Source organism: Anolis carolinensis, unplaced genomic scaffold (assembly GCF_035594765.1).
Source record: "Anolis carolinensis isolate JA03-04 unplaced genomic scaffold, rAnoCar3.1.pri scaffold_9, whole genome shotgun sequence".
NCBI lineage: Eukaryota > Metazoa > Chordata > Lepidosauria > Squamata > Dactyloidae > Anolis > Anolis carolinensis.
In genome coordinates, this window is record NW_026943820.1 from 27,363,810 (window position 1) to 27,381,676 (window position 17,867).

The following is a 17,867-nucleotide window of genomic DNA, read 5'->3' on the forward strand; positions in this document are numbered from 1 at the left end:
TAAATAAATAAATAACCCATAAGTAGAAGAGCAGTCCTGACCCCTCTCCTTTTTCCAGTGAGGGGGGGGGCTGGAAAATCTTTAACCTGGGGGGGGGCTTCCTCTCGTGCCCAACGGTTCCTCCAAGCAAGGAGAAGCCCCTCCCTCCTCAAAGGCTTTCCCTCCATTCAAGAGGAAGGGGTCTGCTCAAGGTAAAGGGGGGGGGGTCTTTTGGGTCTGGATGGACCCCCCATCCAAAAAAAGAAAGAAAAGCAAAGCCTTGCTGCCTGCAAACAGACGACATCTGCCCGACCCTCCTCTTAATTCCTTTAAGCTGCTCAGGAGGGGACAGAGCCCCCCCTCGACCCCTCCCCAAATCAGGCCAAGGAGGGAGAAGGGGGGTCCTCCTTAAAGGCAAAGCAGTGCTCTAACAACAACAACAACAACAACAACAACAACAACAATAATAATATAGTACAACAATCATAATAATGTACTGTAATATAATCTAGTATAATGGCAATAATAGTGGCACACAGTATAGTATAATATCATCATCATCATCATTTAATTACTTATTAATCGCCCTCCATCCAAGATGCTCTAGGCGATTTACAAGATAAAATTGTAAAGGATAAAAATACATACATATAAATATTGATAAAATTAACATAGATTAAAAGCTCTAGTAATATAATCTAGTATAATAATATAGGACCTGGACTGACCTCATGGACCAGTATAATATAATCTAGCATAATAATATAAATATATATTATTATACTAATAATACACAATAATAATAATAATAATGTATAATATAGTATAACAATCGTAATAATGTACTGTAATATAATCTAGTATAATGGTAATAATAGTGACACACAGTATAGTATAATATAATCTAGTATAATAATATAGATATATATTATTATACTAATAATATATAGTAATAATAATAATAATGCATAATATAGTATAACAATCGTAATAATGTACTGTAATATAATCTAGTATAATGGTAATAATAGTGACACACAGTATAGTATAACATAATCTAGTATAATAATATAGATATATATTATTATACTAATAATATATAGTAATAATAATAATAATGCATAATATAGTATAACAATCATAATAATGTGCTGTACTGTAATATAATCAAGTGTAATGTAATAATAGTGATACACAGTATAGCATAATATAATCTAGTATAATAATACAGATATATATTATTATACTAATAATATATAATAATAATGATAGTAATAATGTATAATATAGTCTAACAATCATAATAATGTACTGTAATATAATCAAGTGTAATGATAATAACAGTGACACATAGTATAGTATAATATAATCTAGCATATTATATATATTGTTATGCTAATAATATATAATAATAATAATGTATAATATAGTATCATAATAATGCACTGTACTGTAATATAATCTAGTGTAATGGTAATAATAGTGGCACACAGTGTAGTATAATATAATCTAGTATAATAATATAGATATATATTATTAATATAATAATATATTTGCATAATATTATTAGTATAATAATATGTAATAATAATAATAATAATAATAATAATAAGAGTAGTAATTGGTTGCTGTGAGTTTTTCGGTCTGTCTAGCCATGTTCAAGAAGCATTCTCTCCTGATGTTTCGCCCACATCAATGGCAGGCATCCTCAGAAGTTGTGAGCTGTTGGAAATTAGGCAAATGGGGTTTTATATATCTGTGAGATGATGTCCAGGGTGGGAGAAAGAACTCTTGTCTGCTTGAGACAAATGTGGATGTTGCAATTAATCACTTTTATTTCTCACATTTATATCCCTTTGATTAGCATCGAATGGCCTTGCAGCTTCAAAGCCTGGCTGCTTCCTGCCTGGGGGGGGGAATCCTTTGTTGGGAGGTGTCAGCTGGCTTGGATTGCCCTACAATCTGGACAGTAAATAAAGAACAACACTCTGAAAACGGGGGAATTCCCAGACAGGAAACAATCAGGGCCAGCTAACTCCTCCCAACAAAGGATCCCCCGGGCAGGAGGCAGCCAGGCTTGAACGTAACATTTGTTGGATTTTCTTGGTGGGTCTGTAAATAGAGCCCTCCCTCTCCTTGCCCGGGGAATCCCTGCGGGGAGGGGCGGGGAGGGGGGAGGGGGCGTGGTCTGGAGCAGGCCCCGCCCCCTTTGCCCCTCCCCCTCCCCTCGGGGCCGGCCTCTCCCCGGAGGGCGCCTCGGGGGAGGGCGGGCGCCGGTGGAGCCAGGCTCCGGAAGGAAGGAGGACGCGCCCGTGGCCGTGGACATGGCCCTGGTGAGTCAGGGAGCGAGGGAGACGCTGCCTCTGAGCGCGTGCAGAGCGCCGCCAAGAACACACGCGCAGGAGGAGGAGGAGGAGGGGCAAAGGGAGGGAGTGCGGCTGCAACTCCGGCCTTCTTCTCCTTCTTTTCTTCCTCTCTCCTTCTTCCCTTACTTCTTCTCCTCTTCCTCTTATTTTTCTCCTCCTCCTTCTCCTCCTCTTCCACCTTCTTCTCTTTCCGCCTCCTCCTCCCTTCACCTTTCTTCTTCTTCACCTTCTCTTTCTCCTCCTCCTCCTTCTTTCCCTTCCCTTATTTCTTCTTCTCCTTCTCCTTCATCTTCTTTTCCTTCTTCTTCTTCTTCTTCTTCTTCTTCTTCTTCTTCTTCTTCTTCCTCCTCCTCCTCCCTTCACCTTTCTTCTTCTTCACCTCCTCTTTCTCCTCCTTCTTCTTTATCTTCCTCCTTCTCCTTCTTTCCCTTCCCTTATTTCTCCTTCTCCTTCATCTTCTTTTCCTTCTTCTTCTTCTTCTTCTTCCTCCTCCTCCTCCTTTCACCTTTCTTCTTCACCTTCTCTTTCTCCTCCTCCTCCTTCTTTCCCTTCCCTTATTTCTTCTTCTTATTTCTTCTTCTCCTTCTCCTTCATCTTCTTTTCCTTCTTCTTCTTCCTCCTCCCTTCACCTTTCTTCTTCACCTTCTCTTTCTCCTTCTTTCTTTCTTCTCCTTTATCTTCCTCCTTCTTCCCCTTCTCTTTCTTCTTCTTCTTACTTTTCTTCCTCCTCCTCCTCTTTCTCTTCTTCCTCTTATTTTTCTCCTCCTTCTCCTTCATCTTCTTTTCCTTCTTCTTCTTCTTCTTCTTCCTCCTTCTCCTCCCTTCACCTTTCTTCTTCACCTTCTCTTTCTCCTTCTTTCTTTCTTCTCCTTTATCTTCCTCCTTCTTCCCCTTCTCTTTCTTCTTCTTCTTACTTTTCTTCCTCCTCCTCCTCTTTCTCTTCTTCCTCTTATTTTTCTCCTCCTTCTCCTTCATCTTCTTTTCCTTCTTCTTCTTCTTCTTCTTCCTCCTTCTCCTCCCTTCACCTTTCTTCTTCACCTTCTCTTTCTCCTTCTTTCTTTCTTCTCCTTTATCTTCCTCCTTCTTCCCCTTCTCTTTCTTCTTCCTCTTACTTTTCTTCCTCCTCCTCCTCTTTCTCTTCCTCCTCTTATTTTTCTCCTCCTTCTCCTTCATCTTCTTTTCCTTCTTCTTCTTCTTCCTCCTTCTCCTCCCTTCACCTTTCTTCTTCACCTTCTCTTTCTCCTTCTTTCTTTCTTCTCCTTTATCTTCCTCCTTCTTCCCCTTCTCTTTCTTCTTCTTCTTACTTTTCTTCCTCCTCCTCCTCTTTCTCTTCCTCCTCTTATTTTTCTCCTCCTTCTCCTTCATCTTCTTTTCCTTCTTCTTCTTCTTCTTCTTCCTCCTTCTCCTCCCTTCACCTTTCTTCTTCACCTTCTCTTTCTCCTTCTTTCTTTCTTCTCCTTTATCTTCCTCCTTCTTCCCCTTCTCTTTCTTCTTCTTCTTACTTTTCTTCCTCCTCCTCCTCTTTCTCTTCCTCCTCTTATTTTTCTCCTCCTTCTCCTTCATCTTCTTTTCCTTCTTCTTCTTCTTCCTCCTTCTCCTCCCTTCACCTTTCTTCTTCACCTTCTCTTTCTCCTTCTTTCTTTCTTCTCCTTTATCTTCCTCCTTCTTCCCCTTCTCTTTCTTCTTCTTCTTACTTTTCTTCCTCCTCCTCCTCTTTCTCTTCCTCCTCTTATTTTTCTCCTCCTTCTCCTTCATCTTCTTTTCCTTCTTCTTCTTCTTCTTCCTCCTTCTCCTCCCTTCACCTTTCTTCTTCACCTTCTCTTTCTCCTTCTTTCTTTCTTCTTTATCTTCCTCCTTCTTCCCCTTCTCTTTCTTCTTCCTCTTACTTTCTTACTCTTATTTTTCTCCTCCTCTTTCTCTTCTTCCTTTTATTTTTCTCCTCCTCCTCCTTCATCTTCTTTTCCTTCTTCCTCCTCCTCCCTTCACCTTTCTTCTTCACCTTTTGCTTTCTACTCATTTATCTACAATATATTATATTATTAGCATAGCACAATATTAGCATTGTATATTACTTTATTGTACTAGAACACTATACTGCAATAGTATTTATAATACATTAATAATTAGGTTATGATTTTACAAATTAAGCACCAGAACATCATGTTAGACAACAAATTTGGCAGAAAATGCAGTTCAATACGCAGTAATGCTATCTAGTAATTACTGTATTTATGAATTTAACACCAAAATATAATGATATTTTGAAAACATTGATTACAAAAATGCGTTGAATAATCCAGAACGTTGGATAAGCGAGTGTTGGATAAGTGAGACTCTACTGTAATTACAATACAGTAATTAATTACTATATTAAGGAGCCCCGGCGGCGAAGTGCATTAAAGCGCTGAGCTGCTGAACTTGCAGACGGAAAGGTCCCAGGTTCAAATCCCGGGAGCGGAGTGAGCGCCCGCTGTTAGCTCCAGCTCCTGCCAACCTAGCAGTTCGAAAACATGCCAATGTGAGTAGATCAATAGGCGCTCCATGCAGTCATGCCAATGGCCACATGACCTTGGAGGTGTCTACGGACAACGCCGGCTCTTCGGCTTAGAAATGGAGATGAGCACCAAATCCCAGACATGACTGGACTTAACATCAGGGAAACCTTTACCTTTTAATTACAATATTGTGATCAATATTGTATGTACATACAATACATTATCTTAATAGCATAGCACAATACAGTAGAGTCTCACTTATCCAACATAAACGGGCTGGCAGAAGGTTGGATAAGCGAATATGTTGGATAATAAGGAGAGATTAAGGAGAAGCCTATTAAACACCAAATTAGGTTATGATTTTACAAATTAAGCACCAAAACATCATGTTATACAACACATTTGACAGAAAAAGTAGTTCAATAGGGAGTAATGCTACGTAGTAATTACTGTATTTACCAATTTAGCACCAAAATATCACGATGTATTGAAAACATTGACTACAAAAAATGCGTTGGATAATCCAGAACGTTGGATAAGCGAGTCTTGGATAAGTGAGACTCTACTGTATTAGCGTTGCATATGACTTTATTATACTAGAACCCTATTCTGCAATATTATTAGTAATATTACATGTAATACATAATTATTATATTATGGAAGCGGGCACTGGCAGGCTTGCTTTATGACTCAGGACTTATTGGGGGGACTCTGGTGGGCATGAGGGGGGAAGTGGGGAGGCCGCTTTCTTCTTTTCTTCTTCTACTGCCAAGTTCCTGGGTGGGTGGGGGGCTTGAGAGAGAGAGAGAGAGAGAAAGAGAGCGGGGCAGTGGTGGGAGAAGGGCCCCATTCAGGCAGGAATGCCTGGCCTTTCTGCGTGGGAAGGGCATTGGCATCGCCAAGAAGAGAGGGGGGCTTTGTCTAGGCTCCAGAACAGAAGATGAGGGAGGGGGCTTGGCACCGGAAATGCCCCCGACCCCCTCCCCATTGCACCTGAGAGATTCCTGCCTGCCAAGCAGCCCAACAGGTGGAGCCTCTGCCCACCGGGGTCCCCTCTAGCCTAGGTAATAATAATAATAATAATAATAATGATAATGATAATAATAATAATTATTATTATTATTGCCATGATCCCTCTGTCAACAATCTTACAAAAAACAAATCTTGACTATCAAACATCTAAGAAATCTCACAAAATTTCACATCTGATGTACATGGATGACCTGAAGCTGTATGGGAAAACGGAAACTGAAATCCAGTCTCTGACCAACACTGTCCGAATTTTTAGCACTGATATCAGCATGGAGTTTGGTTTGGACAAATGTTCAACAGTGGCATTGAAGAAGGGAAAAATCATTGAAAGTGAGGGCATAAATATGCCTAATGGCCAAACAATAAAGTGTCACCAGCCAGAGGCCTATAAATATCTGGGCATATTACAGCTGGACAACATCAAGCATGAACATGTGAAAACTGTGGTCAGTAAAGAATACACAAAGGGTCAGAAAAATTCTCAAAAGCAAGCTCAATGGAGGCAACACCATCAAGGCCACAAACACCTGGGCCATACCTGTCATAAGATATACTGCTGGCATTATAAACTGGACACAGATGGAACTGAACAATTTGGACAGAAAAACAAGAAAACTCATGACCATTCATCATTCACTGCACCCTCGCAGTGATGTTGACCGGCTGTATCTGCCTAGAAGATCAGGGGGCAGAGGACTCTTACACGTAAAGCAAGCAGTCAAAGAAGAAGAACATGCCCTGCAGAATATGTAAAGCAAAGTGAAGAACCTGCTTTGATTGAAGTCAAAAATCAGAAACTCCTCAAAGCACAGCAGACAAAAAACCAGTACAAGAAAACCGCACTACAAACTAGAGCTGACAGCTGGCACAACAAAACACTGCATGGAAAGTTCCTTGACAAAATTGAAGGAAAAGCTGATAAGGAGAAGACCTGGCTCTGGCTCACGAATGGGACCCTGAAGAAGGAGACAGAAGGCCTGATCCTTGCAGCCCAGGAGCAAGACATCAGGACAAAGGCAATTCAGGCCAAGATCGAAAAATCTGCTGATGACCCAAAATGCAGACTGTGCAAGGAAACCGACTAAACCATGGATCATATCCTCAGCTGCTGTAAGAAAATCGCACAGACAGACTACAAACAGAGGCACAACTATGTGGCCCAAATGATTCATTGGAACTTATGCCTCAAGTACCACCTCCCAGCAGCAAAGAACTGGTGGGATCACAAACCTGCAAAAGTATTGGAAAATGAGCATGCAAAGATACTGTGGGACTTCCGAATCTAGACTAACAAAGTTCTGGAACACAACACACCAGACATCACAGTTGTGGAAAAGAAAAAGGTTTGGATCATTGATGTTGCCATCCCAGGTGACAGTCGCATTGACGAAAAACAACAGGAAAAACTCAGCCGCTATCAGGACCTCAAGATTGAACTTCAAAGACTCTGGCAGAAACCAGTGCAGGTGGTCCCGGTGGTGATGGGCACACTGGGTGCTGTGCCAAAAGATCTCAGCCGGCATTTGGAAACAATAGACATTGACAAAATTACGATCTGCCTACTGCAAAAGGCCACCCTACTGGGATCTGCACGCATCATCCGAAAATACATCACACAGTCCTAGACACTTGGGAAGTGTTCAACTTATTATTATTATTATTATTATTATTATTATTATTATTATTATTATTATTTATACTCTGCTTTTTTTTCTCCATAAGGAAACTCATTAAGAACCCATCCGATCCCGTTCCTTGCTATTCCAGATTTAATCAATGATAATGAAAAGCAGGAAATATATTTCATGCTTTGCTGAAATCCAGATCAGCAACGTCTACAGCATTCCTATCCTTGGCTAAACTCATGACCGATTTTTTTTTAAAGGTGGGAGATTAGGTTGGCAGGATTTGTTCTTGAGAAACCCATTAATTACACCATCGTCAGATTCCTGAGTGTTTCAGAAAGATTCATGGCACTGAGGTCAAGCTGCACTTTAAAAAAAATATAGAGAGATGTTTTGCAGAGATTCCAGATAGTGTTATCAAGGAATATTTATCTGGTTACCTTCCTAGTTTTTTCTCCTCCAGATCTGATTTATTTATGGCTCTTTATGTTAACACATAAATGTAGAACCGACCTGTGTCCAGAGACGGCTACTTTGCTGCTCTTTTGGTGCTGCTGCCCCTTTAATTAGCAGTTTCTTCTCTGATCCCTTCTCAACTCAGGCCAGTTATTTGTTCCCTGTTTTACAAAGAACATTCCTCAATTACCAGCAATTAGTCAGTTCCTGTGTTGAGCAGAAAGAGCGATATTGGTGCAGCCGAAGGAGAGAAATGAACCTGAAGCACCTGGGATTCCTTGGTAGTCTCCCATCCAAGGATCATCCAAGGCAGCCCCTGTTTGGAATTACTTGCCAAGGTGCACAAACAGCAATGTTATACATTGCCCATTGCATTTGTGCATTGTGGCTGTACATTGCACGGCAACAGCACCCATGTGTTGCTTGATTTTACTATTGCTATTAACAATAACAACAACAAAAATAATAATGCACTGTGGCTGTACATTGCACAGCAACAACATCCATGTGTCACTTGATATTACCAATAATAATGATGATGGTGATGATGATGATGATGCATTGTGGTTGTACATTGTACAGCAACAACGTCCATGTGTCACTTGATGTTGCCAATAATAATAATAATAATGCACTGTGGCTGTACATTGCACGGCAACCACATCCATGTGTTGCTTGAAGTTGACAATAATAATAATAATAATAATAATAATAATAATAATAATAATAATAATGCATTGTGGCTGTACATTGCACGGCAACCACATCCATGTGTCATTTGTTGTTGTCAATAATAATAATAATAATAATAATAATAATAATAATGCATTGTGAACTGTACATTGCATGGCAACAACATCCATGTGTCACTTTATGTTGCCAATAATAATAATAATTATGATGATGATGATGCATTGTGGCTGTACATTGCACAGCAACAACGTCCATGAATCACTTGACGTTACCTATTATTATTATTATTATTATTATTATTATTATTATTATTATTATACATTGTGGCTGTGCATTGCACAGCAATAACATCCATGTGTTGGTTGACGTTATCAATAATAATAATCATCATCATCATCATCATCACCATTATCATCATTGTGGCCGTTCAATAACATCAATAACATCTATGTGTCGCTTGATGTTATCAATAATAATAATACATTGTGGCTGTACATTTCATGGCAACAATGTCCACGTGTCACTTGATGTTGCCAATATTATTATTATTTATAATTATTATAATGCATTGCGGCTGTACATTGCACGGCAACAACGTCCATGTGTCACTTGATGTTGTCAATAATAATAATAATAATAATGCATTGTGGCTGTACATTGCACGGCAACCACAACCATGTGTCACTTTATGTTGCCAATAATAATAATAATTATGATGATGATGATGATGCATTGTGGCTGTACATTGCACAGCAACAACATCCATGAATCACTTGACGTTACCTATTATTATTATTATTATTATTATTATTATTATTATTATACATTGTGGCTGTGCATTGCACAGCCACAACGTCCATGTGTTGGTTGACATTATCAATAATAATAATCATCATCATTATCATCATTGTGGCTGTGCAATAACAGCAATAACATCTATGTGTCACTTGACGTTATCAATAATAATAATAATAATAATAATAATAATAATAATAATGCATTGTGGCTGTACATTCATGGCAACAATGTCCACGTGTCACTTGATGCTGCATATATTATTATTATTATTATTATTATTATTATTATTATTATTATTATTGTATGACACAGTAAACAAGATAGATATGCTGGATTTCGTTTCACAAAATCACAAGTTGAACACTTCCCGAGTGTCTAGGACTGTGTGATGTATTTTCGGATGATGCGTGCAGATCCCAGTAAGGTGGCCTTTTGCAGTTGGCAGATCGTAATTTTGTCAATGTCTATTGTTTCCAAATGCCGGCTGAGATCTTTTGGCACGGCACTCAGTGTGCCCATCCCCACCGGGACCACCTGCACTGGTTTCTGCCAGAGTCTTTGAAGTTCAATCTTGAGGTCCTGATAGCGGCTGAGTTTTTCCTGTTGTTTTTCTTCAATGCGACTGTCACCTGGGATGGCAACATCAATGATCCAAACCTTGTTCTTTTCCACAACTGTGATGTCTGGTGTGTTGTGTTCCAGAACTTTGTCAGTCTGGATTCGGAAGTCCCACAGTATCTTTGCGTGTTCATTTTCCACAACCTTTGCAGGTTTGTGATCCCACCAGTTCTTAACTGCAGGGAGGTGATACGTGAGGCATAGGTTCCAATGAATCATTTGGGCCACATAGTTGTGCCTCTGTTTGTAGTCTGTCTGTGCAATTTTCTTACAGCAGCTGAGGATATGATCAATGGTTTCATCGGTTTCCTTGCACAGTCTGCACTTTGGGTCATCATTATTTGGGTCATTATTATTATTATTATTATTATTATTATTATTATTATTTATGATTAAAATGCATTGTGGCTGTAGATTTTATGGCAACAAGGTCCATGTGTTGTCTGATGCTGCTATTGCTACTACTGCTATTATTATTATTAATATTATTATTGGGTCTTGCATGGTGTTAGTGCAGCATCTCTCCATGTGCTGGTGTTTGCGGTGTGTTGTAGGATGGCCGGGCTGCACCTTCTTTCATGCATGAGAGGGAAGGAAAGAAGGAGGCTCCAGCTTCTGCCAACCTGCATGAAACAGCCTGCAAATGCAAATAGGGGAAAGGGGTGAAGTGGCCGTGGTGCAGAAAAGCCAAGCCTCGGCGTTTGATTCCTTGCCATCTTTGCTTTTTTCTCTTTCTCTCTGAAGTTTTGCAGCATATGATTAATGGATCATGGGAAGAGGCCTGTGGGCATGTTCCCTCTTTGTGGCCCAGGCGTTTTTTTGGCCGGTGCCCATCTCTGCACAAAGGCGCCTTTATGGGATCCCAGCGAATAGAATGCAATTGCAAGGGGGCAAGTGCAAAACTCAGCCCTATATAGTGGAGCGGGGCCGGGACCCTAAAAGCCCCTTTTTGAACTGCATATCCCGGGATCCTGCTAAACTTTGGAGCAGAAAAGCAGCTCAATAGCATTGCAATGGGATAAGCGCCAAAGAGGCCTGGACAGCTCTTTCCGGCCCATTGACAGTGAGAGGGGCCCCCACCCTCCTGGGCAGCAGGATGAGTGAATAATAATAATAATAATAATAATAATAATAATAATAATAATAATAATAATTGGAACCTATGCCTCAAGTATCACCTCCCTGCAGTTAAGAACTGGTGGGATCACAAACCTGCAAAGGTTGTGGAAAATGAACACGCAAAGATACTGTGGGACTTCCGAATCCAGACTGACAAAGTTCTGGAACACAACACACCAGACATCACAGTTGTGGAAAAGAACAAGGTTTGGATCATTGATGTCGCCATCCCAGGTGACAGTCGCATTGATGAAAAACAACAGGAAAAACTTAGCCGCTATCAGGACCTCAAGATTGAACTTCAAAGACTCTAGCAGAAACCGGTGCAGGTGGTCCCGGTTGTGATGGGCACACTGGGTGCCGTGCCAAAAGATCTCAGCCGGCATTTGGAAACAATAGACATTGACAAAATTACGATCTGCCAACTGCAAAAGGCCACCTTACTGGGATCTGCACGCATCATCCGAAAATACATCACACAGTCCTAGACACTTGGGAAGTGTTGTGATTTTGTGAAACGAAATCCAGCATATCGATCTTGTTTGCTGTGTCATAATAAAATAATAATAATAATACACAGTCCTAGACACTTGGGAAGTGTTTGACTTGTGATTTTTGTGATTCGAAATCCAGCATATCTATCTTGTTTGCTGTGTCATAATAAAATCATAATAATAATATTCTTCACCACTGCCGTGATCACTTTTTTGCGCTTTGGTAGAACATTTTTCCCGGTTGACGTTGCATTTTGAAATCCAGCGCAGCCCTAGCCTTTGAGAGCAATTTTTTTTAGGAGAGAAACTGCAGAGGTTTGGGATCCCTCTCTGTGCCCAGATGGCTCCTGCGGTTTGGTTCCCAGCCTGTTGCCTGGAGTTTTGCATTTCGTCTGGCAAATACTGGAGGATGGTGTTGTTTTTGTGGGAATGGTCCTCGGTTTTGCAGGCCTGCGTTGGGTGGCTTTGCTTTGGGACTTGCATCGCCGACTCCTTCCAACTTGAGTTGCAGTTTGCGCCATTGTTGCATGCTCAACCTGCCAGCGTGTGTTGCCGGTCCTGATCACAATCTGCTGCAGCAGAGATTGCGTGGGAGCCGATTCCAGGCCAGAAAGGCTGGGGCGGATGCTGATGCGGGAGCCGCCTTCGGGAATGTGGGATGGACCCACGGGTTCTTCCTCATGCCGAAGCTCCTTCTTCCTTGGAGTCTTTTAAACAGAGGCTGGATGGTTGTCTGTCGGGAAAGCTTCGATGGTGCTTTTCCTACCCGGCAATGTTTTGGTGCTAAATTCATAAATACAGTAATTACGACATAACATTACTGCGTATTGTACTGCTTTTTCGGTCATTTTGTTGTAAAGCATGATGTTTTGGTGCTTAATTTGTAAAATCATAATGTAATTTTATGTTTAACTAGCTGTGCCCGGCCACACATTGCTGTGGCGAAGTCTGGTGGTATGGGAAATAAAGTATTGAGGAATCGGTAGTAGTTAAGGTCAAGGGTAAAGGTTTTCCCCAGACATTAAGTCCAGTTGTGTCCAACTGCACACTGAAGTGGATTATATGGCAGTGTGGAGTCCAGATAATCCAGTTCAAAGCAGATAATATGAGATTATAAATGGGTTATATAGCTGTGTGGAAGGGCCTTGAGTCTACACTGCCATATACTACAATCCAGTTAAAATTTGATAATCTGTATTTTATAGGCAGTGTGGAAGAGGCCAAGTGAGGCCTAACTCTGCCTGTCCCCTGGCCTGAGTGGGTTGCTAGGAGACCAAGTGGGCAGAGCTTAGCCTTTTAACTGGCAGCAATTGGATAAAAACAATTCTTCCTCTCCCTCTAATTAGGACTTTATATTTCTTTTCTTTTTGTTGTATGAACGTAGAGGCATGGATGAGGGGTTGTGCTGCCAAGTTTAGTGTTTCTGGGTGTGTAGTTTTGTTGTTTTGTCCTAGGCCGAAATTTCATTACCCTTTTATATATATAGACAGGCTTTTTTCTTAGTCCCTCTTTATAATCCAACGTTTTTGCTTATTTATTTATTTATTTATTTATTTATTATTACATCATTTCTACCCCGCCCTTCTCACCCATCAGGGGACTCAGGGCGGCTTACAGTATACATCACAAACACAGTTTACATCAAATTAAAAGTCATCCAAGATTAAAAATTACAATAAAAATTAAAATATAAATTAAAAACAACATAATTATACATCTAAATATACATTTCAGGCGCATTATCCAATGTTCTGCCGGCCTGTTTATGTTGGATAAGTGAGACTACTGTGCAGTCATTACTACATAAGGTTTACCGTATAGTGAACTACTTTTTCTGTTGTTTTGTTGTAAAACATGATGTGTTGGTGCTTAGTCTGTAAAATTTTAACGTCATTTGACTTCAACTCCCGCTTAAACGCACGGAGGACCGAAGTTTGCCCATGCCTTGCCTAAACCCATGCAATGGTCAGGGATGTTGTTGTCCCAGTTTTTCAACATACGTTGTTCTGGGCCTGTGTCTCCAGCAGAAGGGGGTTTCTGCAACTTGGAGGTGACCGGGGAGGGTCTTTATTCCCCATGGAAAGGAGCCCGTCCTCCAGGAACCGGAGGCTCCCTGCCTGGAACTCATTTGGCAAAGTGGGAGGTTCGCCGGGATGGGATTCATGGGGAGATGACAAGTTAATTGTTGTCAGGAGGGGCATGTGTTTGGGCTTGCCGCAGAAGTGCTGAGGCTGCAGAGCCAGGGCTTTCGGCCTCGGAGTGCTGGAGAGGAAGCCTGGTCCCAGATACGGTTTAAATGCAAATAGTGCAATGAAAACAACATGTAAATGCTCCTAGCTCGGATTAAGTTCTGTGCATTTTGGGGTGTGTGTGCAAGAGCTGTGTGCGCTTCTGCTGTAATAATAAAATAATAATAATAATAATAATAATAATAATAATAATAATAATAAATTGCACAGACAGACTACAAACAGAGGCACAACTATGTGGCCCAAATGATTCATTGGAACTTATGCCTCAAGTACCACCTCCCAGCAGAAAAGAACTGGTGGGATCACAAACCTGTAAAAGTCTTGGAAAATGAGCACGCAAAGATACTGTGGGACTTCAGAATCCAGACTGACAAAGTTCTGGAACACAACACACCAGACATCACAGTTGTGGAAAAGAAAAAGGTTTGGATCATTGATGTCGCCATCCCAGGTGACAGTCGCATTGACGAAAAACAACAGGAAAAACTCATCCGCTCTCAGGACCTTAAGATTGAACTTCAAAGACTCTGGCAGAAACCAGTGCAGGTGGTCCCGGTGGTGATGGGCACACTGGGTGCCTTGCCAAAAGATCTCAGCCGGCATTTGGAAACAATAGACATTGACAAAATTATGATGTGCCAACTGCAAAAGGCCACCCTATTGGGATCTGCACGCATCATCCGAAAATACATCACACAGTCCTAGACACTTGGGAAGTGTCTGACTTGTGATTTTGTGATACGAAATCCAGCACATCTATCTTGTTTGCTGTGTCATAATAAAATAATAAAAACTTTATTTGTATTCCGCCCTATCTCCCCGAGGGAACTCAGGGCGGATTCCAACATAAAATGGCAAACATTCAATGCCTCCATAAACAAACAAATAGTAAAGGTAAAGGTTTCCCCTGACGTTAAGTCCAGTCGTGTCCGACTCTGGGGGTTGGTGCTCATCTCCATTTCTAAGCCAAAGAGCCGGCGTTGTCCATAGACACCTCCAAGGTCATGTGACCACTGGCATGTCTGCATGGAGCGCCGTTATCTTCCCGCCAGAGCGGTACCTATTGATCTACTCACATTTGCATGTTTTTGAACTGCTAGGTTAGCAGAAGCTGGAGCTAACAGCGGGCGCTCACTCTGCTCCCTGGATTTGAGCCAGACAACGCCGGCTCTTTGGCTTAGAAATGGAGATGAGCACCAACCCCCAGAGTCAGTCACAACTGGACTTAACGTCAGAGGAAAACCTTTCCCTTTTACTTGAGGCTCAAGCAAATGCATGGAGCGAGCGGTGGGAAGGTGGGTTTCAATTGCTTCCAAGTAGTGTCACGCAGGTAAGCGCACACTCGCACAGAACAACGCTCATAACCATTTTGCAAAAGGAGGAGGCGGCGGAGGAGGAGGAGCGGCCCGGCCCCGCTCTCTCTTGCAGGGGAGGATTGTGCCGCGTAAGCTGTCTGGTGTGCGCCTGCATGCATGCATGTGCGGGTGCCGGTGCCGGCCTGGGTTTGTTCTCTTGTCCTCACGCTCTCCGCTTTCCCTCCCGGCAGGACCTGCGCTCGCTGGACGGCTGCATCCAGAGCACGCTCTCGGCGCTCTTCCCGCCCTTCGAGGCCACGGCGGCCACGCTCCTGGGCCAGGTCTTTGCCGGGGTGGAGGCCGCCTTCCGGGGAGACGGGCTGCGCTACCTGACGGGCTTCCTGATCCCGGCCAAGCACGTCCTCCAGTGCATCCAGCAAGAGGCCTGCGTGAGTAGGAGGCACCTCCAAAAACTCCCCATCTCTCCCCAAGTCCTTTTATTATTGGTATTTGGAAGAGTGCAACACTTCCAAACTTTTCTTTGGTGAGGCCTAGAACCTGTCTGGCTGTGCTGTTTAAAGGCCCCTCCCTAAAGTGGATTTAAAGTGGATTTAAAATGGATCCAAACTCTAGTGTGATGCTGTCCCTAGATAATATTTTCCAGGCAAGGGCAAGAGGCCCTCATTCAACCTCATGGGCTCAAAGGGTGCCTTCCAAATCCCACCCCTTTCCAAATCCCTTCCTGCCCCAGGCCGCTCGGTGTTTGCCACCCCGAACCAATTACAGGACTGATTGATTTACGAGAGGCAACACTTTATTGCAGATCGGTTGCAAAGATGGAGGCGGCCCCACAGGTAGTTTTTGAACCTTCGGTGTGAGCACTTACCTGTAATCACAGCCGCGTTTTGCAGCCGTGTTCCCCTGTAAGAAAACCAGGTTTGGGCTCTGAAAGGTGCATTTCTTTGGAACCGCTGGAATGGCCAAGAGCCCCTTAGAGGTCTTGCTCCCCATTTGCAGGATCCCATTGTCTTGTCTTCCTTCTGTCCCTTCCATCCTTCCTTTGGTCTATAATTCCTTCCTTCCATCTTTCCTTCCATCTATCCATCGTTCCTTCATTCCTTTCTTCTGTCTCTCCTTCCTTTCTTCCTTCCTTCCTTTCTTCTAGCCCCCCTTCCTTCCTTTGTTCTATACTTCTTTCCTTCTTTCCTTCCTTCTTCCCTTCTTTCCTTCCTTCTTCCCTTCCTTCCTTCCTTCCTTCCTTCTTTCCTTCCTTCCATCTATCCATCCATCTATCCTTCCTTCCTTCTTTCCATCTTTCCTTCCATCTATCCATCCATCTATCATTCCTTCTGTCCATTCTTCTGTCCTTCCTTCTTTCCTTCCTTCCTTCCTTCCATCTTTCCTTCCATCCATCCATCCATTCTTCCTTCTATCCTTCCTTCCTTCCTTCCTTCCTTCCTTCCTTCCTTCCTTCCTTCTATCCTTCCTTTCTTCTATCCTTCCTTCCATCCAGCTTCCCTTCCTTCCTTCCTTCCTTCCTTCCTTCCTTCCTTCCTTCCTTCCTTCCTTCCTTCCTTCCTTCCTTCCATCTTTCCTTCCATCCATCCATCCATTCTTCCTTCTATCCTTCCTTCTTTCCTTCCTTCCTTCCTTCCTTCCTTCCTTCCTTCCTTCTATCCTTCCTTTCTTCTATCCTTCCTTCCATCCAGCTTTCCTTCCATCCATCCATCCATTCTTCCTTCTATCCTTCCTTCCTTCCTTCCTTCCTTCCTTCCTTCCTTCCTTCCTTCCTTCCTTCCTTCCTTCCTTCCTTCTATCCTTCCTTTCTTCTATCCTTCCTTCCATCCAGCTTTCCTTCCATCCAGCTTCCCTTCCTTCCTTCCTTCCTTCCTTCCTTCCTTCCTTCCTTCCTTCCTTCCTTCCTTCCATCTATCCATCTATCCTTCCTTCCTTCCTTCCTTCCTTCCTTCCTTCCTTCCTTCCTTCCTTCCTTTCTTCTATCCTTCCTTCCATCCAGCTGTCCTTCCATCCATCTATCCTTCCTTCCTTCCTTCCTTCCTTCCTTCCTTCCTTCCTTTCTTCTATCCTTCCTTCCATCCAGCTGTCCTTCCATCCATCTATCCTTCCTTCCTTCCTTCCTTCCTTCCTTCCTTCCTTCCTTCCTTCCTTCCTTCCTTTCTTCTATCCTTCCTTCCATCCACCTGTCCTTCCATCCATCCATCTATCCTTCCTTCCTTCCTTCCTTCCTTCCTTCCTTCCTTCCTTCCTTCCTTCCTTCCTTTCTTCTATCCTTCCTTCCATCCAGCTGTCCTTCCATCCATCTATCCTTCCTTCCTTCCTTCCTTCCTTCCTTCCTTCCTTCCTTCCTTCCTTCCTTCCTTCCCTTCTTCTATCCTTCCTTCCATCCAGCTGTCCTTCCATCCATCTATCCTTCCTTCCTTCCTTCCTTCCTTCCTTCCTTCCTTCCTTCCTTCCTTCCTTTCTTCTATCCTTCCTTCCATCCAGCTGTCCTTCCATCCATCTATCCTTCCTTCCTTCCTTCCTTCCTTCCTTCCTTCCTTCCTTCCTTTCTTCTATCCTTCCTTCCATCCAGCTGTCCTTCCATCCATCTATCCTTCCTTCCTTCCTTCCTTCCTTCCTTCCTT

General features: G+C 42.5%; 1 protein-coding gene across 3 annotated transcripts in view; it reads left to right on the forward strand.

Moving 5' to 3' along the window:
- Nucleotides 1-2,187: 2,187 nt before the first annotated feature.
- Nucleotides 2,188-17,867, forward strand: part of plekhg4 (pleckstrin homology and RhoGEF domain containing G4) — a 38,866-nt gene continuing 23,186 nt past the window's right edge. For all 3 annotated transcript variants that reach the window (XM_062961562.1, XM_062961564.1, XM_062961563.1), the window contains exons 1-2: nt 2,188-2,312; nt 15,474-15,671. In XM_062961562.1, the coding sequence (XP_062817632.1) occupies nt 2,304-2,312; nt 15,474-15,671 (207 nt within the window). In that variant the 5' untranslated portion in view covers nt 2,188-2,303. The remainder of the gene's footprint in view (nt 2,313-15,473; nt 15,672-17,867) is intronic.